Genomic DNA, 24192 nt, shown 5'->3' on the forward strand with positions numbered 1-24192 from the left:
AGCTAAGGTAATTACAGGTGGATATTTCGGGGAATTAACCTTGATTGAGACTGCATCTATGATATCTAAGATATACAGGACAAGAAAAATGCACTGGATGTGTATATGTGTTGAATCAATTATACAGACGCAAACTGGAGAACGAGACAAGTGTTGCTGTGATACTTATTGTGGTCATCGTGCCCGAGACCCGTAACAATTACTCCGCAGGTCTTTTGCAGCGGGGCAACAGCCCGGCGTCGGTGGATTCCGTTCGCGAGGCCGCAGATTCAGGTTTGAATGGCAGCCCCGAGAGTGATTTGTTTAGTCTCTTTAGTCTTTTTTGACCCGCGAGCCCGGCCGACCGCCGCCCCACCCCGACGTGCGAGAATAGGCGAAGGCCCGTTCATCGCTGCTTGCAGCTTTAATTACCTTTATTCCTCTTCTTTTTAGTGGGGGGGTGAACCTGGGCATACGTCACGTTGTCATCTAAACACACAGTATATAGAATATAGATGTTTGTTTCATGACTGCATGGTATTGTCATCATTTCTCATTAAAACAAACAAATGGATCCTGCCGACTTCACCTCGGCTCAGTGGTCTGTGCAGCCCTCCCTCTTCTTAACAATAATTACAAACATAACAGTGAATCACACAATAAGAGCACGGGCTCAGTTTAGGCGGCATTTTGTTCTGCAAGAAGCCTCCCTCCTCCCACTCCTTACAAGAACCTGTCTATGAGGAGCAACGCAGACCCCGTACCTGCCCCATAGCAACGAGGCACGTTGGATGACAGCATGAACGTGTTAAACTAGAGCAGGTAGCACCTGTTAAACAGCAGGAGGCCGTGTTGGTGTGGACTGAACCTGCAGCTGATGCGACCCTCACATCCGAGTAAACGGGGCTCTCTTCTGGTTCATCGTGCTTCCCTGTCACAAAGAGACATGAAGGCCTTTGTTAAGGAGAACTAAACCATCTAATTCTCACTATGTGAAGTAAAATCACCTACCCTTCTTTTTAATGTGTTTGAGCTCAATCATAGAATATGTGAGGCTGGATTCATCTGAAATAAGAAATTCTTTGTTTTAGTTGAGTTTGCATTGACTTTGAATCATTCTATTCTAGTATTTTAACAGCTGTGTGATGAACACACAGGATGTACTGCACCTTGTTCAGGTTCTTCAGAGCCTTTGATTGTATCATAGAGACAAGAATCACCTGCAGAGCAGTGAGGATGAAGACGAGGTCATTCAATCATTTGAACCACATATGGAAATGTTAGCATTAAAGTAAAGAACACATTAATAAATAAATCAAGATTAAAAGAGTAATGTTTGTCTCTTTCACCCTGGTTGATCATGTGGTCTGTAGCTGGGCTCTGATTGGTCCTCTGAGACCTTGTGGGTCCAAAACATGAAGTAAACACAGAGGTTTGAATGAGGAACATGTAAAGTCCTGCTGCCATGTTCAGAGTGAGAGAAGAGAGGCTTGTACCAACCTGCTGAGGCTTGAAGCTGAAGAAAAAGGTTCCACATTGATCAATAATTAGTGTGTGTAATAATATATGTGACTTTGACTTATTTCAGTGAAATCAGTCTGATATCAGAATGAAAAGATCTCACCTTTTGACTTTCTGTAGCGACACAGAAACAGCAGCAGAAGAAGAATCAGTAAAACTCCAGAAACCAGACCAACAACCAACATCACGAGAAACACAGAGCTTGATGCTGCTTCTTCAGGATCTACACACAAGTACACACAACCATGAAGAGATACACAAGTACTACAACACATACACTCAAATACACTTACATGAACCCTTGATCACACAACATTCACTTTTTCACTGATGCTTATCTTAGTTTTATTTGTCAAATTGTATAAAACTATATTGTCTCACACAAACAAATAGTTTAATTCAGTTACACCTTTTCTAACTCAGACTGTAACACATATTACAAAAGAAATCATCTTCTACTCGTACTCACATTCTACTGACAACCAGCTCTCTGCTGAGGTCAAAGTCTTAAAACCTTGAGGTGATTTCCTTCCTCTACATTTATAAAAGCCTTCATGTGACTTAGTAACTGCAGAGATAAACAGCTCCCCTCTGACAGCATTTGGGAGGAGTTTGTCATCTTTATAGAAATCCACATCAACAAGAAGTTCTTTTGTCCTCAACTTGCAGCCAAGAGAGACCGAATGTCCCTCAGTCACAGGACGGACAGGACTCACCAGGATGACATCACCACCTGTAAAGAGACCAGAGGACAGGAAGTCAAACCAGCTGATGTCCAATGAAGAGAAGACATTTATAGTTTACATTTGTTATTCACATTCATACAGCAGCTGAGCCAATAGCTGCATTTCATGGATGAAAGAGACGGCCCTTTGGTGACGTTCATGCTCACACTGACATCTTTAATTAATGCTCAATATGTGGGAGACAAATGTCCACTTAGTGGCACTGAGCTACAGAATGGTCCATAAGGGACACAGTGGAGGAGCCAGGATGGAGCCAGATGACTCTACATCTCCTCCTGGTTTAAAGTCAGTGGTGGACGTCTGTGGTCATGAAGAGGAAAGTCAACCACAAAGACGTGTTGGACCTTTTAATGAATATAAACTCACTGTGTATAGTGATGTTGGCTGCATTGCTGTACTGTGTTTCAGACTCACACCAGTACACTCCACTACTCGCTCTAGTGCTGGTGTTGCATGTGGATCCAGTCATTTCTCCCCAGTAAGAACAGGATGACATGAAGCCAGATCCATCAGCCTTCATCACTCTCCACTCAGTAGAGGTTCCCTCACAGCTCAGTGACAGTGACTCTGTGCTGAAGTGCTGCAGTCTGTGAGGACTCACTGTGAGAGACGCTGCTGGATTCACACCTGAAGACACATCATTAGGAGACACACACAGGACCAACAATGTCAACACAAAAAGGACATTTATTCTCTTGTGCAAGAATGTAAAAGTGTGAACAAACTCACCTCCAGACCAGACAAACTTCACATCACTATATAGAGTGTAAATGACAGGATCTCCTCTTCCAGCTCTGCACACATATCCTGCTGTGTGTGTCTGTCCATGAAGAACGTAGGAACCCTGTTCAGTCCCAGTGGTGCTACCAGCTAGAAGCTCATAGGTGTAGTTGTAGAGGGACAGTTTGTGAACAGCTTTATACCAGAAGAACCTCCATCCTGCAGACGGAGGTCCAACACTGCAGGTCAGAGTCACTGAGTCTCCAGGACTCGTCCATGATGGAGACACTGTGAGGACAGGCTGATGGACATCTGTTGGAAAGAGGTTTCACAGAATAAAGACGTGTTGTGATGAGTCCTTGGTGGATTACTTTCACTACTGATGTCCTCCATCTTTTTCTTTAACTGTGTAAAACTGGTGTGATGGTAAAATGTCTTTAAACATTTTAACCAATTAAACAATTCAACATTTCTGTTTTAGATTCTTTGTACTCAAATCAGACGTCAGAGAAGTGGTGATTTCATTTAAACATTAACTCATTCATTTAGTTAATTTAGTTCTTTACCGACTGGATGGCTGTACTGTGTGTAGTAAACTGGGTCTCCTCTTCCTCCTCTGCACCAGTAGACTCCTCCACCAGAGGGAGAGATGCTTCCACTCTGGAGGTTCAGAGGTTCAGAGGTTTTCTTGTCTCTGTACCAGAAGAACTTCCATCCAGATGATGATGATGATGATGATGATGATGATGATGATGATGATGACCCCACAGAGCAGGTCAGGGTCACACTTCCCTCTACAGGAGAGTCTTTGCTCAGTTGGGCCTTTGGTTTTGCTGTTTTAATGTAGAACAAAGACAAACAATGTAACTATTGTTAGTGTCAACATTCCATCCATCAATCACAGCTAACATCAGGTGAGAGAAGGTTCACTCTGGATGATTCTCAACACTTTTATCTCCCTTTTGTTCCACATTATATTATCCTTTTTTCTCTTTAACTTGTTATAATGTGGATTTTTGTTCTGAAGTAAATAACCAGAGTTTGCTCTGATCTTGGTTCTCAATAAACATTCAAATTGGACGGTTTGTTTTATCATGTTAATGTTTTTATAATCCATCTTTATTAGTTATATGTGAAATCATGAATATTATCTGATAATTGATTATTTTAAACAAAGATCAGCTGACTAAACAGCATCACTGGTGAAATTCAATGTTCTTCTTACACGTGTTAACATTTATTAATTATCACTACTGTAAGAGCTATTTTGTTATTGTTTGTTAGCCCCACCCCCTTAGGGGGGGGGGGTTCAATTAGGCCGCAATGCCAATATAATCAAGTGGATTACTGGGCACAGGTGTTGGTGTTTGGGAAGTGAAATAGTTTTTCGACTGAGCGTGAACATTCACGAAACCAAGATGTACGTATGTACGAAGAATCAAATAAAGGAAAGTAAAGGACTATTGTGATGGAAAAACTTTGATCACTTACCTGAAACACTTAGAGAGACTTTATTACTTCCTCTTATAACGTTGGGATTCTTCTTCTGATGAGCAGCACACTGATATTCACCACTATCTCTTGTAGTTAGAGATGAGAGTGTATATCTATTTGCTGGTGTATTTGCTGCTCCGTAAGGGGTCCACTGATAACCATTCCTTCTGAATGCATAAACCCAGTCAGCATCGTTTCCTTCCCTTGAGTCACATGTGAAGGTAACTTTCTCTCCAGTAAATAAAGGGGACCAGTTTGGCTCAAAATGCAGCAAAGCAACTAAAAACAAACACAACATGCAAAGAATGAATTGTGTTTTCTTTCTTGTTTTCATCATAAATGGACAAAGATATCAGTGATTTATGTTTCAACATAATTATAATTTAACACATAGATGAAGACAAACGAACGATGTTAAAGTCTCCTTGTAATAAATAATAAAATGTTCACTAAGTAATGAGTACATTTCACCTGAAGGAGGCGCCACACTAATAAGCTAATAAGTTTGATCTGTTTGTGTTCAATAATTCATCACTGACTAAATCATCAAAAGGCATTAAATATAATCTAATATAATATAATCGTTTAAATGTATTTATAACACAGATAGATGAAATCCAGTGTTCTGATTGGTTGAGAGTGAATCACGGGGTGTGAATTATTAAATCAATAAGGTACGAGAGGCTGAACTTTATCATCCAATAATGTAACATGTTACATTATTGAATGATAAAGTACAGCAGAAGACAAACAATGTCAACACAAAAAGACATTTATTTATTCTCTTGTGCAAGAATATAAAAGTGTGAACAAACTCACCTCCAGACCAGACAAACTTCACATCACTATATGGAGTGTAAAACAAAGGATCTCCTCTTCCAGCTCTGCACACATATCCTGCTGTGTGTGTCTGTCCATGAAGAACGTAGGAACCCTGTTCAGTCCCAGTGGTGCTACCAGCTAGAAGATCATAGGTGTAGGAGTATGACACTGGAACAGCCTTAAACCAGAAGAACCTCCATCCTGCAGACGGAGGTCCAACACTGCAGGTCAGAGTCACTGAGTCTCCAGGACTCGTCCATGATGGAGACACTGTGAGGACAGGCTGAGGGACATCTGTTGGAAAGAGGTTTCACAGAATAAAGACGTGTTGTGATGAGTCCTTGGTGGATTACTTTCACTGCTGATGTCCTCCATCTTTTTCTTTAACTGTGTAAAACTGGTGTGATGGTAAACTGTCTTTAAACATTATAAATAATTAAACAATTAAACATGGTGATTTGTGATCATTTAAACATTAACTCATTCATTTAGTTCTTTACCGACTGGATGGCTGTACTCTGTGTAGTAAACTGGGTCTCCTCTTCCTCCTCTGCACCAGTAGACTCCTCCACCAGAGGGAGAGATGCTTTTATTCTGAAGGAGAACATCATCTCTTGTTTTCAGAGGTTCAGAGGTTTTCTTGTCTTTGTACCAGAAGAACTTCCATCCAGATGATGATGATGATGATGATGACCCCACAGAGCAGGTCAGGGTCACATTTCCCTCTACAGGAGAGTCTTTGCTCAGTTGGGCCTTTGGTTTTGCTGCTTTAATGTAGAACAAAGACAAACAATGGTTTTATTGCGCCTGAGAAATGGTGACTTCATGTGTGTTCTGATGGTTTGTGTCCATCTCAATAAGTGTTTTGTCTTTGTAGAAGTCAGCATTCTTCTCCTTTCTCTGGTCTCCATGTCTACAGTGAGGAGTCACTGATTCTCCTTCATACAAGGAGGACGCAGGAGTTAAAGGATCACATCTTTGTCTGTGGAACACTTAATTCTTTGCTTCACTGAATCAGTTAAATATAATGAATAATAATACAAGATATCAGCGATTCATGTTTCAACATAATTATAATTTAACATAAAGTTGTAGACAGAAGAAGATGTTAAAGTCAGTCTCCCTGTAATAAATAATAAAAGGTTCACTAAGTAATGAGTACATTTCACCTGAAGGAGGCGCCACACTCTGCTGATAAGTTTAATCTGTTTGTGATCAATAACTCATTTCTAATTTCTCAATAGCTTTTAAATATTGGATTGTTTGTTTTTTCATGTGAATGCTGATTTCATAATCTATCCATCTTTTATCTGTTTTGTTTTAAATGATCAATATAATCTGATAACTGAGAGTTGACTAAACAGCATCAGTGGTCAACTTCAAGGTTCCTCTTCCACTAGTTAACATTTATTAATTATCACTACATTATATTACATTAGCACTTTATCAAACAGGTTTATTAAATCAACACGTCTCATTAATATAAAAGTGCTTTAATGAACTCGTTGTGATGGAAAAACTTTGATCACTTACCTGAAACACTTAGAGAGACTTTATTACTTTGTCTTTGATAGTAGGAATACGTCTTGTGATCAGCAACACACTGATATTCACCACTATCTCCTGTAGTTAGAGATGATAGTGTATATGTATTTGCTGCTCCGTAAGGGGTCCACTGACCATTCCTTCTGAATGCATAATACCAGTCAGCATTGTTTCCTTCCCTTGAGTCACATGTGAAGGTAACTTTCTCTCCAGTAAATAAAGGGGACCAGTTTGGCTCAAAATGCAGCAAAGCATCTAGAAACAAACACAACATTTATACACTTGGTAAAAATGTAAAAACCACAGGTTAAAATGCAATGTAAGTCGCTTTGGATAAAAGTTTCAGCTAAATGACATTTAATAAATTAATAAGGTGCGAGAGGCTGTACTTTATGGTCCAATAATGAAATATTTGAAGGTGTAGTTTGGCCCGACGAGCAGCAGAACCGTTACATTATTGAAGATAAAGTACTTCCTCTCATTACTTATTGCTTTTATAACACGGTTACCAGAGAAAATATAACATTTTGTATCACATTTCATCAGTTTAGAGACAAATAGTCCCTGTAGGTGCACGTAAACAGCATTGGGTCCAGCACCATCTCATTCATTCACATCACTCATGACGTTAACCTTAATTTTCCGGTTGATGAAGCTCGCTTTGCCTCAAATGATCATTTGTGGGATTTCCGTGTTTTTCCGGCGACGCCATCGAGCTAAAAGCTAAAATGTCAACTAAAGGTCCCCAAAATCTAACGTGTTACTTTGAGTGTGCAGTGATATGGAAGCTGGGGTCAATGTGAACAGGTACTGAACACTATGGCTGAATAGTGCACCCCGTGACTCACTCTCAACCAATCAGAACGCTGGATTCCATCTACCTGTATTTTAATGTAATGTAAAGCTCCTTTGGTACATGTACAGATGTCTGTATACACATTGGATGTAGTCTTGATTTGGGTGTAAATCTAGTTCTTCAAGTAAAAAGTAGCAAACTGTAGTCAAATTTAATTTAATTAAAACTAAATTTCCCAACAACAAAATTGTGGCTGATGAAATTGCTGAGTGGCTTCTAACTTTAACCACTAGTTACAGTGGCTGGTGAGTAAAAAGGTTAAAGTCAAACCCTGAGTGTAACAGTTAGTTCTTTGTTTTACTGAATCAGTTTAATTAAATGACCAATTATACAAAATATCAGTGATTTATGTTTCGACATAATTATAATTTAACATAAAGTTGTAGACAGAAGAAGATTTCAAAGTCAGTCTCCTTGTAATAAATAATAAAAGGTTCACTAAGTAATAAGTACATTTAACCTGAAGGAGGCGCCACGCTCTGCTGATAAGGGATTAAATATTGGATCGTTTGTTTTTTCACGTTAATTATGTTTTTTTTATCTATACATCTTTTATCTGTTTAATTTTAAATGCTGAACATTATCTGATAATTGATCCTTTTAAACAAAGATCAGCTGACTAAACAGCATCAGTGGTCAACTTCAAGGTTCCTCTTACACTAGTTAACATTTATTAATTATCACTACATTATATTACATTAGCACTTTATTAAACAGGTTTATTAAATCAACACGTCTCATTAATATAAAAGTGCTTTAATGAACTCGTTGTGATGGAAAAACTTTGATCACTTACCTGAAACACTTAGAGAGACTTTATTACTTTCTCTTCTAACGTAGGGATACGTCTTGTGATCAGCAGAACACTGATATTCACCACTATCTCCTGTAGTTAGTGCTGATGATGTAAATAATTTTGCTGCTCCGAAGGTGGTTAACCAATAACCATTCATTTTAAATGCATAATTCCAGGCAGCATCGTTTCCTTCCTTTAAGTCACATGTGAAGGTAACTTTCTCTCCAGTAAATAAAGTAGAACGGTTTGGCTCAAAATGCAGCAAAGCATCTAGAAACAAACACAACATGCAAAGAATTAATTGTGTTTTCTTTCTTGTTTTCATCACAAATGAACTAAAGAGAACAGAAATATTAAATGTGAAACAGTGATAGAAGGTGTTGAATCTTCTTGAGTGAATTCATCAGAATAAAGAAAGTTGTATAAAAACCTTGAGCGTGTCCACAGTAGAGGAGAATATTCAGCGCTAAAATAAAGTGAGAAACATCATCACGCTTCATCAAACTGACAGAAACTATTAACTTATGGACTTTAAAAAGTTGTATCTGTGAAAACGGTGCTTTAAAGAGAGAAAGTACTCACAGAAAAGGCCCAACACAGCAAACAAAGTGTGTCCCATCCTCACGTCCACTGTGACACTCTGACTCTCTGCTGTGAGAAACGCTTCGTGTCAGCAGACGGCTTCAAAGGTGTGAAACATGCGCAGAAATGTGGAAATGCAGAGACAACATGTGAATATTAGATGAGAGCTTTTCTCTAACTTCTGCTTCTGTTTATGGTCCGTGCTTCCTTCCCTTTGACCAACCAGACGCTGTTAAACACGTCACATGTTCAATGCTTAGAGGAAATAAGACCAGTTCCAGTAGTCTGATTAATGGAGATATATTTAATATCCTTTCTTTATACACAGTCATAAGCTAAAGGTTTCTGTAAAGGCAGCTGCAGGAAGTCAAAGGTCTCCCCTGTAATAATAATAATCTTAATAATCTAGACAGAGAGGATTTCAAAATAAAAGCCACAAGCAGCTTGTAAATGTCGTCAATTTATGGTGAGATTGTGGCGTCTCGATGTCTCGTCTCCTACAGGAAGTGACTGTGCTCAAACAGGACAGAAACAAAGAGACAGACGGAAGTGGACGTGAAGAGAGACGAAAACCTCTCACTGTTCACCTCTTAATGGTTTTATCAGAGGTGTCGAGTAACAAAGTACAAATACTTCGTTCTTACTTAAGTAGACAATTTGGGTATCAATACTTTACTGGAGTAGTTATTTTTTCAGATGACTTCATACTTTAAAAAAATAAAAATAGCCTCGTTACTCTTATTTCATTTTGACTTGTCATCGTTCAAAAACACAAAAATCCTTCCAGGATAATTCGCGCCATTCGCATTGAGTGATCTAGATTGTGGTTGGATGAGAAGTTTAAACATTTACCATCCAGACGCCTGATTGGTTCATCAGCGATGCGCCTGCAGATGACGTCATTGACAGTGACGTCGGGTGCGTAAAGTGGCGCAAGGATCGTTTCTCAGGAGGCAGGTCGGTGGTCGCGGTACAAGTTGATCTCACTTTGTATTTAGCGACATGAACCCTCCTCCTCCTCCTCATGCAAAGTCCATATAACGTTAAATGAGTATCTTCATCACCGTGGGTTTGTTCTACATGATTTTTTCTAACTTTATTGAGAATTTGGCAAAACACAGCGACCTGCAAGTAAATAAAGACGTGAATCACAGAAGCAGATTCAGAGGCTGAAACAGACCAGAATAAACCCAGCAACGTTTTATTAGACTTAAATGTAGTAAGTGAGCCGTTTTATTTGATCAACCTTAAGGTTCCTTTTTGTGCATCAAAGCCACGTTCAACTCTAACAGCAAACACAGCAGCAGGAGGAAGTGGTGCATTCTGGGAGGCCTCTTTCACCACAACTCAACCGTTGCCTAAGAAGTGTGAGTTAAAGTCTTTTTCCTTTTTTTGTATTTTGCAATTAAAAAAAACTGCGTTCAACTATACATTTAGAGAAGTGATGAATTGGCAGAAAAAACCTTTAACACTTGAAAAGAGGAAACAGACTCTTCACAGAACTGTAGTCAGTAATGTAGAAGCCTCATTTGCATAAGATCAAAATAAAGAAGGAATAAAGAGAATTTCCACGAACTCTTTAGTTCCTCATCTGCAGCAGCATGTTGAGAGAAATGAGACAAAACCATTCAGTTTAATACATATATGTGAGGTGTATAAATATATTATTATAACCAAATGGTACAACATACAACAGCAATCAGATAGAAATACATTATAAACCATGTGACACTTGGTGGTAGATGATGTCACTACTTGAGGAGACACTTCACTACAGACTCATAACCTCCAGTGCAATGTGATACACACTTAAACCACCTTCTAATCAATCGGTATGAATCATAAATTTGTATTTTAACTAATTGAATCATGTTTGTTCTGGTAGTCGAGACATATTTTATCAGCAGTGACTTTAATGCAGCCTTTTGGATTTTAGGCTCAAACTCCAACAAACATCTCACGTCTAAATGTTTTAACAAAAGAATCGACTCTTGTAAGAGATTTAAGAAATAAAAAGGTTTAATTAATTTGAGTTGTAAAGATAAAGATAACTCTGCAGCCAGAGTCTGAGGAGAAGAAGCACAAGACTTCTCAGAATCAGTCGAACCGTTCCTGTTCCCCTTCACACACAAGATGTATTTTTAGATGTAGCTGCTGGTTGTGTGGTGTCACATGACCACATTCACCCAAGAGCTGATGTGCTTCTACAGAGGTGTCGTACTCTGTGATGTATGAAAACATGTTTTAATTTAATTTAAGTGACATTGTGACATTGATGCAACATTTTTATAATAAAACACTGTTGTTACAACGATGGCTACAAAGTTAAATTTGTAAATGTGTGACAAACAAGTTCCCCACTCTGATCCTCCTCATTTAATACTGCAAGTAAAACAGAGGAAACCTTCATTTTAGTGAAGAGAAGCTACAGAACGGCCTCTGGGTTCAATGTTTCTGTGTCCAAACTATCAAAGTAGTGGAAAACTTTGGCACTTTGACAAATGAAATCACCCCACAGTGCAACAACCAGACCGTGCACTGGACCCGTGCATTAGTGCACGTGATGTGAACCCTGAGCAGATGGGGAGGGACTCAGCTTCTTTACAATGTGTCTCCCGGGTCTCCTGGACATGGCCCCCTGGGACAGAACCACAGCGGGTCGAGTCCCGGACTAAAGGAGGACTTGCAGGTGCCGTTTGGGGCCCTCTGGCGTCCCCTAGTGGTCCTCTGAGGACGTTTCACATCCAGCTGCTCGGTGAGGTCCAACAAGTCCCACCTCCCCTGAAGGATCTCAAACACCACAGGGCTCTGCAGAGGATGATTGCGTAACCCACAGAGGCGTGTTCTCCAGGTTCAGGTGAAGAAGGACGTCCGTATCCTCCTTCTGTTCATCTCTCCGGCTCCTCAAAGCTTCTACTGGGGGAGTCGGGACCTTTTGGGCGCCTGCAGCACGCTGTACAGAGAGTTGATGTGCTCTTCCTCGCCTGGGGGGGGGCACCCTGTGAGCCTGATTCCTCCTGCCCCCCTCCATCGCCCTCGCCGCCCTGAGGCGACCCCGTCTCCTCCCTCGGGCCCACGATGGGGCTGCTGGTCTGGCGGGGCGGGGGGTCCTCCACGTTCACATAGCAGGCCTCGGTTTGGCTGGAAGAGGAGGTGGAGACCCTCCACTCGGGGGGGCGGCGAGGCCTCCGCCTGCTGGCTCTGTGCTATACGAGCAGCAGGTGCCCCCCCCTGGAGACAACGCAGCGCAATGAGAACGTGTCCAAGGACAGGACGCCTCCTCGCGTGACACCAACACTCCTTTTTACACCCTGAAGGGGGGGTCAGAGTCGGGAGCATCTGGGAGGTGAAATGCTGAGGTCACATGACTCACCTGATGGACATCCGGTGGGAAGGAGCCCGTTGGCCACACAGCGACCTGCAAGTAGCGCAGAGTCTTACATAAAGGGCTGTACGTCTTAATGCGAGGCTTTAGAATTTATCTCAAAGGGATCCTGTATTTGCTCATAAAGTCTGAAACGAGAACCCATTTTTCAGTGACAGTGTTACGTGCCTACTGGTTTTTGAACTACTAGTTTTTGAACCTACTGGTTTTTGAACCTACTGGTTTTTGAACAACTGGTTTTTGAACCTACTGGTTTTTGAACTACTGGTTTGGCTACGGGTGCGTGTTTGCAGGTGTTGTCTGCCTCCGTCACTTGAGTCGTCACACATTTGCAAACATATTGTTGAAAATGTTCAAAATGCATCCCATATCCATTGCAGCGATTGCGATTGTATAAGTGAGCACTACGTCACTGCCACGTATGAAGAAATACATAAAATAGCATTTATTAAAAGTTCGCCACAACCGGGATTCGAACCGTGTCGGGCAAAATAACATTGTGTTGTAGGGCGGCTGCACTACTATGGAAGTAAATCTGTGCCATCGGGGGTTGAAATAAAAAGTTGATTGAATTTCTAGCACTGAATATTTATGCATTGAAATTATGTACCTGAATGTTTTTCAACATTAAAACACCGCAAAAAAATTCAACCTAAAAAAAAAAAAGTTGAAATATTCGAAATGGAGGCTACAATATTCAACCCAAATAAATTCAACCTTGGCACACCAACATCCGGGACACTAAGGAAGAGCAATCGATTCTGGATTCAAGATCAGGAGCGTGCGTCAAGCTAAAGGAGCGAGCACCCAAAACACCTTCGGCTTTGGATTGTAAACATGTCCAATAATAACGGGGCTTTAACTCTTCTTCATGTCATCAGTGTGGTTTGTGTCTGTAAGATTCCGTAATAGACAGCTGACATTTGTACATTAACAGACTGTGTTGGACATGAACTAAGCGGAAGTTAAACGAGAGCGTACAGCCGCTCACAATACGCCTCTTCTTCTAGTTTTGAATTCATTTAATAATGCTGAGATCCTTGGACAAGCTGTTAGGAGTGATTGGCGGAGTTTTGAAAACCAGGAACGCGCTTGAAGAGGCAGATGAGCCGCTGTATCGTAGTGGGGGGGGGCAGCGGCAGCGGCTTTAGCGGAGCGCGCAGACGCATAAACCCGACAGGACGTGCAGGAATAACCGCAGTAGCGTCGGTGGAAGGATCCTTTTTCACAGCGGCACAAGCCGATCTCAGTTGGGTATTAAGCGACATTCAAAGTCCACGTAACGTTAAATGAGTCTTCATGACCATGGGTAAACTTTATTGAGGATCTGGCACAACACAGCGACCTGCAAGTAGCGCAGAGTCTTACATAAAGGGATGTACGTCTTAATGCGAGGCTTTAGAATTTATCTCAAAGGGATCCTGTATTTGCTCGTAAAGTCTGAAACGAGAACCCATTTTTCAGTGACGGTGTTACGTGCCTACTGGTTTTTGAACTACTGGTTTGGCTACGGGTGCGTGTTTGTTTTCCCCCGGCAGGCAGGTGTTGTCTGCCTCCGTCACTTGAGTCGTCACACATTTGCAAACATATTGTTCTGAAAATGTTCAAAAATGCATCCCATATCCATTGCAGTGATTACGATTGTATAAGTGAGCACTACGTCACTGCCACGTATGAAGAAATACATAAAAGAACATTTATTAAAAGTCCGCCACAACCGGGATTCGAACCGTGTCGCGCAAAATAACGTAGTGCCACGGAGCGGCTGTGCTACCCACTCGGCCAACCAAGTCTAAGGGGTTTTAGTTGATTTGTATATTTTAATAGAGTTGTATATCGTCTGTGGCAAGCAAACGTTTTGGTTTAGGGTGAACATTATATGTTCTTTTATGTATTTCTTCATACGTTGCCACACTGATGGCATGAAGAAGAGTTAAAGTCCCGTTATTATTGGACATGGATACAATCCGAAGCCGAAGGTGTTTTGGGTGCTCGCTCCTTTAGCTTGACGCACGCTCCTGATCTTGAATCTAGAATCGATTGCTCTTCCTTAGTGTCCCGGATGTTGGTGTGCCAAGGTTGAATTTATTTGGGTTGAATATTGTAGCCTCCGCATATTGGTGTGCCAAGGTTGAATTTTTTGCGGTTGAATATTGTAGCCTCCATTTCGAATATTTCAACATTTTTTTTTTTTAGGTTGAATTTTTTTGCGGTGTTTTAATGTTGAAAAACATTCAGGTACATAATTTCAATGCATAAATATTCAGTGCTAGAAATTCAATCAACTTTTTATTTCAACCCCCGATGGCACAGATTTACTTCCATACACTACGCCATTCAGGGTGAACATTATAAGTTCTTTTATGTATTTCTTGTTCCGTGGCTACACTGATGGCATAAAGGAGAGTTAACGCCCCGTTATTATTGGACATGGCTACAATGCGGTCACCATGCTGTAAGTTGTATTGGGTGCTCGCTCCTTTAGCTTGACGCAAGCTCCTGATCTTGAATCTAGAATCGATTGCTCTTCCTTAAGGTCCCGGATGTTGTGGTTTAATTTTTTGCGGTTTTATTGTAATACTCTGATAAATATCAGTGGTATTTAATTATTATTATTGTCATAGGACTAAGTTAAAGATAAAAGTTCATACTAAATTGTTGAAATGTATAAATAATTTGTTTAATATGAGAGACTTAAAAATATTATTTGATTTGTAAAGGTCATTCTGTTACGTGCGTGATGTTCATGACCTTAGAGTGAACACTTCCGGGGAAAAGACCCGGGAAAAAGAAGGAAGGAGGAAAAAGAACGAGAGAGGATCGGGGATCGGAGACCGGAGAACTGGGCGGGCGGTCGGCGTGGACTGTGACTGACGTGTTCGGAGGGTGTGAGTCGGACTCCACACCCCCGTTGGAGGTTGGTCCCCGCACGAAGCAAGCCCAGCTGAGGTGGCTAGCGGGAGCCAAGCTAACGACGCGGTCGCTGTGGGCGTGTCCGGGCGGCCGCGGGACGCAGGTCGGTCGCTGCCTGTTGGATTGCACCCATTCACGGAGGTACCGTAGTGAGTGTTTTATGAGCTCCAACCACAGCGCGCCAACGATGTAATAAAAGAGTGCACTCTAGACCAGTGTTTCTCAACTGGTGGGTCCCGACCCACTAGTGGGTCGCGGACCCGTTTTTAGTGGGTCGGGGGCCATTGCATGGGAAAAAAAAGTTTTAAAAAAAAGTAAACAAAAAAAAAATTCATCCTGGGACTTTCTCTAATGCAGCGGAGTGTCGGTGTTTTTCCGGCTCGTCCGTCCATGTTTTCAGTCAGCGCGGGAATTAGAACGCGGAAGCACCCCCCCCCCCCCCCCCCAGCGAACGTGGTTGAATTATTTGCGGTTTAATTTTTTGCGGTTGAATATTTTAACGTTGAAAAACATACAGATTTTTAATTTTTTTCAATTTCAATGCAAAAGTATATAGAGCTATAAATTCAATCACGTTTTTCTGTCAAAACCCGATGACACAGATTTACTTTCATATGAAGGCACATCACAGCGAGAGAGAATCACTAAAGCAGATGGAATCAAAAACATGCAGATACACACATTTAAAATGGCTTCAGGATTAAAACAAGGGTGCGTCTATAGCGGTTACATCTTAGACACCATTTCCTTTAAGGAGGAAGTTATAACGTATTTACATTGCTGTGATCTATTCCTGTTTAATTAGATAAACACATGAGCACGTTGTGTAGAAAGTTAAAGAAATCAGCTTATAGACACTTAACTGTAGTGACTACTGTAACTATTTTAAATAGTTAAATTTGTTTCTACACAAATTTTATTATTGTAAAGCAGGAGCAGCAAACGTTCACTGTAATCTATTCTAATAATATTTATTTAATTAAAGAAATGACTGACAGAAACACTGCTTGGAGCTGCAGGTTTATTAAGGCAAAAAATGATGAAACATTACAAAATGTATTAAACACATCCAGGTGAAGATAAAATACAAACATCACCTGTTAAACATTTTAAAAAGTACAAAAATGAACATAAATATTTTGTTCAATAGCAGATTAAAATTTAATAAATGCGTAAAGCTTTCTTTTATCAGAAGTAAAGAAGAAGATGACTTCATATTGAATAATATCACCAACGCACTGAAGCTCAAAGACGTCAAACAGCTTTTTTCTGCTTTTCAAACCAGCCTCCAGTCAAAGTTTTCTACAAAAGCTTTAAAAAAACAAAGTAACTGAGGAAAAAAAACACTCAATACCAACATTTGAATAAGTATACATGTAATAAGACTCTTTTCACCAAGTAAAGCCTTTGAAAGATCTGCTCATTAACTACAAAATACTGTCTCATATCAGGAAAGAAGAAGTTACACAATAATTACTCAAAGAGACAAAGATGTGGTTTTTCATGTCATCATCTGCTCCCCTGGTTCTGTCCATGCAGATGTTTTATTCATCTGAAAGAAGAGAGAAGGAAAAGAGGTTAAAAGATAATTAAGAGTAACAGGTGAAAGTGTTGTGTTGGACCTTTGCTGACTGCTGGTAGTAATACACAAGTACACTCACATTGTACTACATGGTCCGTTGTACTTGAAGTACCTGCAGCTGTTTATCTCGTCACATTTGAGTAATCGCTCTCCTCTGGTTCATCATTCGTCCCTGTTAGAAGGATCAGATGAATGCATGAAGAGACACTTTATTCTCCTTTATTAAAGCTCTGCTGACTGACAAAAGCATCTCAACTACTGCAGGTTGTTCCCTTATAGAAGTGTTCACATCAGCCATCAATGTCTTTAAGCTCAAACACAGAGTCTGTGACATCATCGATGCACTTTGTCTTTAATTTAAAGACACTTGATCATGTGATTCTAGTATTTAACAGCTGTGTGATGAACACACAGGATGTACTGCACCTTGTTTACGTTCTTCAGAGCCTCTGAGTGTTTCATAGAGACAAGAATCACCTGCAGAGCAGTGAGGATGAAGACGAGGTCATTCAATCATTTGAACCACTTTGTATGAATCATATAATCTTCTCAAACAGGTAACTAGCTATAGAAATGTTACCATTAAAGTAAAAAACATTTTATTAAATAAATCAGGATCAAAGCTGACCATGAAGAAGAGAAGCATAATGTCCGTCTTCAGTTTCACCCTGGTTGATCATGTGGTCTGTAGCTGGGCTCTGATTGGTCCTCTGAGACCTTGTGGGTCCAAAACATGAAGTAAACACAGAGGATTGAATGAGGAACATGTAAAGTCCTGCTGCCATGTTCAGAGTGAGAGAAGAGAGGCTTGTACCAACCTGCTGAGGCTTGAAGCTGAAGAAAAAGGTTCCACATTGATCATTAATTAGTGTGTGTAATAATATCTGTGACTTTGACTTATTTCAGTGAAATCAGTCTGATATCAGAAGGAAAAGATCTCACCTTTTGACTTTCTGTAGCGACACAGAAACATCAGCAGGAGAAGAATCAGTAAAACTCCAGAAACCAGAACAACAACCAACATCACGAGAAACACAGAGCTTGATGCTGCTTCTTCAGGATCTACACACAAGTACACACAACCATGAGGAGATACACAAGTACTACCACACGTACACTCAAATACACTTACATGAACCCTTGATTTCTTTTAACAGTGAAATATATAAAACTATATTGTCTCACACAGAGTGTAATTCAGTTACACCTTTTCTAACTCAGACTGTAACACATATCACAAAAGAAATCATCTTCTACTCGTACTCACATTCCACTGACAACCAGCTCTCTGCTGAGGTCAAAGTCTCCAAACCTTGAGGTGATTTCCTTCCTTTACATTTATAAAAGCCTTCATGTGACTTATTAACTGCAGAGATAAACAGCTTCCCTCTGACAGCATTTGGGAGGAGTTTGTCATCTTTATAGAAATCCACATCATCAAGAAGTTCTTTTGTCCTCAACTTGCAGCCAAGAGAGACCGAATGTCCCTCAGTCACAGGATGGACAGAACTCACCAGGATGACATCACCTCCTGTAAAGAGACCAGAGGACAGGAAGTCAAACAAGCTGATGTCCAATGAAGAGAAGACATTTATAGTTTACATTTGTTATTCACATTCATACAGCAGCTGAGCCAATAGCTGCATTTCCAACCCAGTCTCCAAAAAAAGCGTGAAATGGCTACGTTGGCCCACCGTGATAAACGTAGTCATGTTACGTTTTCCCCCAAAATAACGTTACTATGTTTCTTTTGGCCCATTCATTTACATTGCTTTGCAAATAGGTCACGTGACTATCAAGTTTCCCGTTAGCAAAAATAAAAACATGGCGGACGGACGGGATAATCTCCGTGAAAAACACAATATTTTAAGAAAGCATCAGCATTTGTATGCATTTCGATGGCATTTCTAGCGAGAAGTATGCGTAATTCTTTCATAATCTTCTATCAGAGACTGTAGAAGAATGACTTTTTAAACATAAATTGCCTTTTTGCATTTTTATGAGTTGTCAATGAAAGAATCCATAATTCACGGGGGTAGCGTTGCCAACCGTCCCGTGACATACCGGGACATCCCGATTTAGGGGCAATTTTGATTTGTCCAGCTCTTTGACAGCTCCAGTCCCGACTTCCAATCACAGCCTCCTAAGTCAATGATGCGGGAAAAACTCTGGGTTGTTGTGAAGTTGTGCGAGTGCATAACGGAGACTTCCAGGCTTCGTCCTTTGTGTTTTATGGGGATAAAGCCCCTGTAAGTAGTTTTTTCCCAAGTAAATCTGAGTTTCTTCTTTTTTTTTTGTCCCATACAAATATCAAAATATATATACTGTCACATCCAAACACACTCACTTATGTTCCCTTGTATCATGACAACAAGAAATTTCAAGATAAACCTTTTGCTTTCATCAATATGACAGTTTTAGTGTGTAAATGCCCAGCAGTGTACGGTCCGAGGGCCCCTATTGGGCCACTTGTTAGATGGTTTGATGGGTCACCGACTAAAATGTATGCCCCCACCCCCTAACTGGATTTAGGTCTGTTGCCTTGTCTTGTAAATATAATAAGTGAAATAAGTCAAACAAGCAATGTAAGCATTAAGAAAGTAGTTCACTTTGAGGACATTAACCACAAATGTGTCACGGTTTGGTCTCTCTTCCTGTTTTAGTTTGAAGTTTCATGTTCCTTGTGGTCTTGGGTTAACTTCACTTCCTGCCTTGTCCCGTGATTGCCTGATTGTTTCCACCTGTGTCCAATCACCTGCACCTCCCTTGTGTATTTAAGCCCTGTGTGCCTGTTGTCCCTTGTCGCGTCATTGTCCATGTCAGTCCTCGTTGGTGCACGTTCCGTTAGATTTGTGTTGAATAAAGAGCACATTTGTAAACTTGTATCCTGCATTTGAGTCCTGCCTGCCTGCCCCAACCTGCACCCTCGACACACCTGACACAAATGGATTCAAAACATAAATACAAAAACATTAAACCCTACCCCCGGGAATTATGCATTCTTGCTCACAGTGACATCTTTAATTAATGCTCAATATGTGGGGAGACAAATGTCCACTTAGTGGCACTGAGCTACAGAATGGTCCATAAGGGACACAGTGGAGGAGCCAGGATGGACACAGATGACTCTACATCTCCTCCTGGTTTAAAGTAAATGGTGGACGTCTGTGGTCATGAAGAGGAAAGTCAACCACAAAGACGTGTTGGACCTTTAATGAATATAAACTCACTGTGTATAGTGATGTTGGCTGCATTGCTGTACTGTGTTTCAGACTCACACCAGTACACTCCACTACTCGCTCTAGTGCTGGTGTTGCATGTGGATCCAGTCATTGCTCCCCAGTTAGAACAAGATGACATGAAGCCAGATCCATCAGCCTTCATCACTCTCCACTCAGTAGAGGTTCCCTCACAGCTCAGTGACAGTGACTCTGTGCTGAAGTGCTGCAGTCTGTGAGGACTCACTGTGAGAGACGCTGCTGGATTCACAGCTGAAGACACATCATTAGGAGACACACACAGGACAAACAATGTCAACACAAAAAGGACATTTATTCTCTTGTGCAAGAATATAAAAGTGTGAACAAACTCACCTCCAGACCAGACAAACTTCACATCACTATATAGAGTGTAAATGACAGGATCTCCTCTTCCAGCTCTGCACACATATCCTGCTGTGTGTGTCTGTCCATGAAGAACGTAGGAACCCTGTTCAGTCCCAGTGGTGCTACCAGCTAGAAGATCATAGGTGTAGGAGTATGACACTGGAACAGCCTTATACCAGAAGAACCTCCATCCTGCAGACGGAGGTCCAACACTGCAGGTCAGAGTCACTGAGTCTCCAGGACTCGTCCATGATGGAGACACTGTGAGGACAGACTGAGGGACATCTGTTGGAAAGAGGTTTCACAGAATAAAGACGTGTTGTGATGAGTCCTTGGTGGATTACTTTCACTGCTGATGTCCTCCATCTTTTTCTTTAACTGTGTAAAACCGGTGTGATGGTAAACTGTGTTCAAACATTAACTAATTTTAACAATTAAACATTTCTGATTCTTTGTCCTCAAATCAGACGTCAGGGAAGTGGTGATTTCATTTAAACATTAAGTCATTAATTTAGTTTATTTAGTTCTTTACCGACTGGATGGCTGTACTCTGTGTAGTAAACTGGGTCTCCTCTTCCTCCTCTGCACCAGTAGACTCCTCCACCAGAGGGAGAGATGCTTCCACTCTGGAGGTTCAGAGGTTCAGAGGTTTTCTTGTCTTTGTACCAGAAGAACTTCCATCCAGATGATGATGATGATGATGATGATGATGACCCCACAGAGCAGGTCAGGGTCACACTTCCCTCTACAGGAGAGTCTTTTCTCAGTTGGGCCTTTGGTTTTGCTGTTTTAATGTAGAACAAAGACACACAATGTAATTATTGGTAGTGTCAACATTCCATCCATCAATCACAGCTGACATCAGGTGAGAGAAGGTTCACTCTGGATGATTCTCTTTCTCACTTTTGTTTTCATTTTGTTCGACATTTTATTATCCTTTGTTCTCTGTAACTTGTTATAATGTGAATTTTTGTTCTGAAGTAAATACAACAGAGTTGGCTCTGAGCCTTTGAAGGCTTTTAGAAAAGTTTCTTCATTGAGACCCCACTGACCTCCGGCGAGGGGGCCGAGCAGCGGACTCCGGTGATCCGCTGGGTCACGTGATGTAAATCCACTACGGACACGCCCACCCACTCAAGACTATTTTTATACAAGATCCTTCTTGTGGTGCCGGCAAGCAACGGCACCTGAGTTCAGTTCTTTAGTTCAAATAAAGTAGCTTCTAAATACCACCGGTAAAGTAACATCGGTCAGTGGACAGGCAGGGTTTCGGGGGTCCAGGAGAGGGGGTGATTCATTTAAAGATGGTTAAGTGTATTCACAAAAACATTTTTTTTAATATCACATTAATTGTGCAAAAGGCTGATGTAAGATTTTGAAGTCAGCATTCTGTGCCTCTGTGGTGGGACACGTGAAACTAAACTAAATCCATAGTTGTTTCTGTTTGGATATAAACTACATGTGTTGTTTGAAAATACATTGTTGTAATGGTAATTTGTCATTGTGAAACATTCCCACTGTGTAAATAACGAATGGTCTTCATCCTTTCGTTTTTATATGTAGTAAATATATGGTTTAAAATATAACATTTTTGATGTTAATGAATCCTTTCCACACTTACTGTGAAGCTTGATCTTTAGTGTGTTATTTCCCTTTTTTTAACATTTGTTGAAATTACAGTTACGGGCAACACTTCAACTGGTAATACATGTAATTACAAAACGTGTTTTTATACATTTATATATACTATTTGATGACTATTTCCATTACTTTTGGGAAGACAAAACGTAAGTTAACCAATTTCAAGCTCTTAAACATAATTTATTCCACCAGGTGACAGTATACATGTATTTAAAAACATTAGTTGTTATCTGTACCCCTAAAACAAGAAAGATAAATCTAATGAGGGGGTGACAGCTGAAGGACTGTACGTGGAGCTCGTTGTGTGACCACAGCGGGGCACCAATCAGAAACGAGCAAATGTTATTCCAATCTTCTTTATTGATTAAGTGAATGTACAGTAATGATGAGTTTGTGTGGTTCCACAACAAAGCAGAAATATCAGCGCACTGCTAATACCCAACAGGAGAAATGAGCAGTAACTATCTACAGCTGACTATGGGTAGCCGCGGCTCTTTGAGCCTCTTCAGCAGATGATCAATATTCTCAGTAAACCCAAGAAAATTAAGAAGATTATTTGAAAAACAAAACCACACTCAGGTCAGTAAAAAAAGGATCGATTGGCATTTCGTTCGACGCCTAACAGGTTGTAACAAAGGCCACTGATGTCCCACAAAGGCCACAGCCCCCCCCCCCCCCTGCGACCCCCTGCAACCCCGCCCGTCCACTGTCCGATGTTACTTTACCCGGTGGCAATTAGAGGCTACTTTACTCTAACTAAATCAATTTCATATCCCCCCCCCCCCCACACACACACACACACACACCGAACCGCCCCCCACCTCGCCGCTCCCTACCGACCCGCCGACCGCCCCCCCCCCCGCAGAACCCCCCACGGAACCTGCAGACATGAGATGGAAGTGAACAGTGTCTGGTCCAAAGCTAAAATGAGTCCCTGCTGTAAGTGAACGAGGCTTCACTTGTCTCAAATTAATAAAAGATAATTAAACAGACGTATTAACGTCAGCTGACCTGTCGTACTCACAACGGATGTTTTCTAGAAAAACTTGGCTCCGCCCACTCAGCGTGACGTTGTGACGCTCGGTCCGGACTTGCCACTGATTTACTGCCAATGGCCGCTCACTTGCCTTGTTTTGCTACTGGGTTCCACGAGGTGCCACACGGTGCCACTCAGTTGTGATTCCTTGCCAGCATCACAAGGAGGATCTCGCTGTTTCTCCTATTTTTTATATTTTTCTAAACTTGCATCAAAAGCTTCGTGAGCTCACGCTAGATAAAGAACCCGCCGGCACCCCCCCCCCCGCCCCGGGTCCTTTTGAATATCTCCCTAATTCTGAGGTCTCAGGGTTGGCAAGTATGACGATTTTACACACAAAGACGTCACTCTGTAGGTCTTCTTCAACAAAAAGCGTGACTCCACCTGGTGTTCTGGAGGTGAAAAGCTTTGAAACACGTGCAAACCTTTAAGGAACATTAATTAAAACGAGTTCGTTGACACAGAAGTAAAGTAGAAGTCAGTCTCCTTGTTATAAATAATAAAAGATTCACTAAGTAATGGGTACATTTTACCTGAAGGAGGCGCCTTATACCTCTGTCCTCCATCTTTTACTTTAACGGTTTAACACATGTGTGATGGTACACTGTCTTTAAATATTTTAACCAATTAAACATCTCAATATTGTTTTTTTTTATTAAGGGAAATAAAATTGATGACATACCTGATGTCTTTAATGTGAAAGCATCACTCCATTCTGTTGTAGAGGCTTCATCTTTCAGTCTGCCCTTACACCTGTAGTCTCCTCTGACTGATGATGTCATCATGGAGCCTCTTGGGTTTTGAGGTGTGTAATAGTCAGGTGTTCTCCATTCATACTCCCACTCAGAGCCTCCTCCCTCCTTTATTCCACATGTGAGAGTGATCGTCTCTCCAGAGAAAATCTCAGGCCAGTTGGGCTTCACAACAGCTCTGTTTGTGACTGTTCATCATCATCAGGCCCCAAAGAGA

General features: G+C 41.1%; 1 protein-coding gene and 1 long non-coding RNA gene across 2 annotated transcripts; both read right to left on the reverse strand.

Annotated features, from left to right (window-relative positions):
• Positions 1-6821: 6821 nt before the first annotated feature.
• LOC134124413 (uncharacterized) lies at positions 6822-9295 on the reverse strand. The gene is made up of 3 exons (XR_009955863.1): positions 9062-9295; positions 8910-8945; positions 6822-7082 (listed from the first exon to the last, which is right to left on the reverse strand). It is a non-coding gene; the product is annotated as an uncharacterized LOC134124413 (long non-coding RNA).
• A 7076-nt stretch (positions 9296-16371) lies between these two features.
• LOC119221786 (uncharacterized) lies at positions 16372-24158 on the reverse strand. Its single transcript, XM_062560736.1, has 9 exons — positions 23906-24158; positions 20172-20831; positions 18209-18472; positions 17884-18003; positions 17760-17775; positions 17570-17658; positions 17368-17418; positions 17021-17113; positions 16372-16911 (listed from the first exon to the last, which is right to left on the reverse strand). Exons 1-8 carry the CDS (start codon positions 24006-24008, stop codon positions 17064-17066), a joined length of 1353 nt encoding a protein of 450 aa, XP_062416720.1. The 5' UTR covers positions 24009-24158; the 3' UTR covers positions 16372-16911; positions 17021-17063.
• Positions 24159-24192: the final 34 nt, after the last annotated feature.

The sequence above is a fragment of the Pungitius pungitius genome, chromosome 1 (genome assembly GCF_949316345.1).
Source record: "Pungitius pungitius chromosome 1, fPunPun2.1, whole genome shotgun sequence".
Taxonomy (NCBI): Eukaryota; Metazoa; Chordata; class Actinopteri; order Perciformes; family Gasterosteidae; genus Pungitius; species Pungitius pungitius.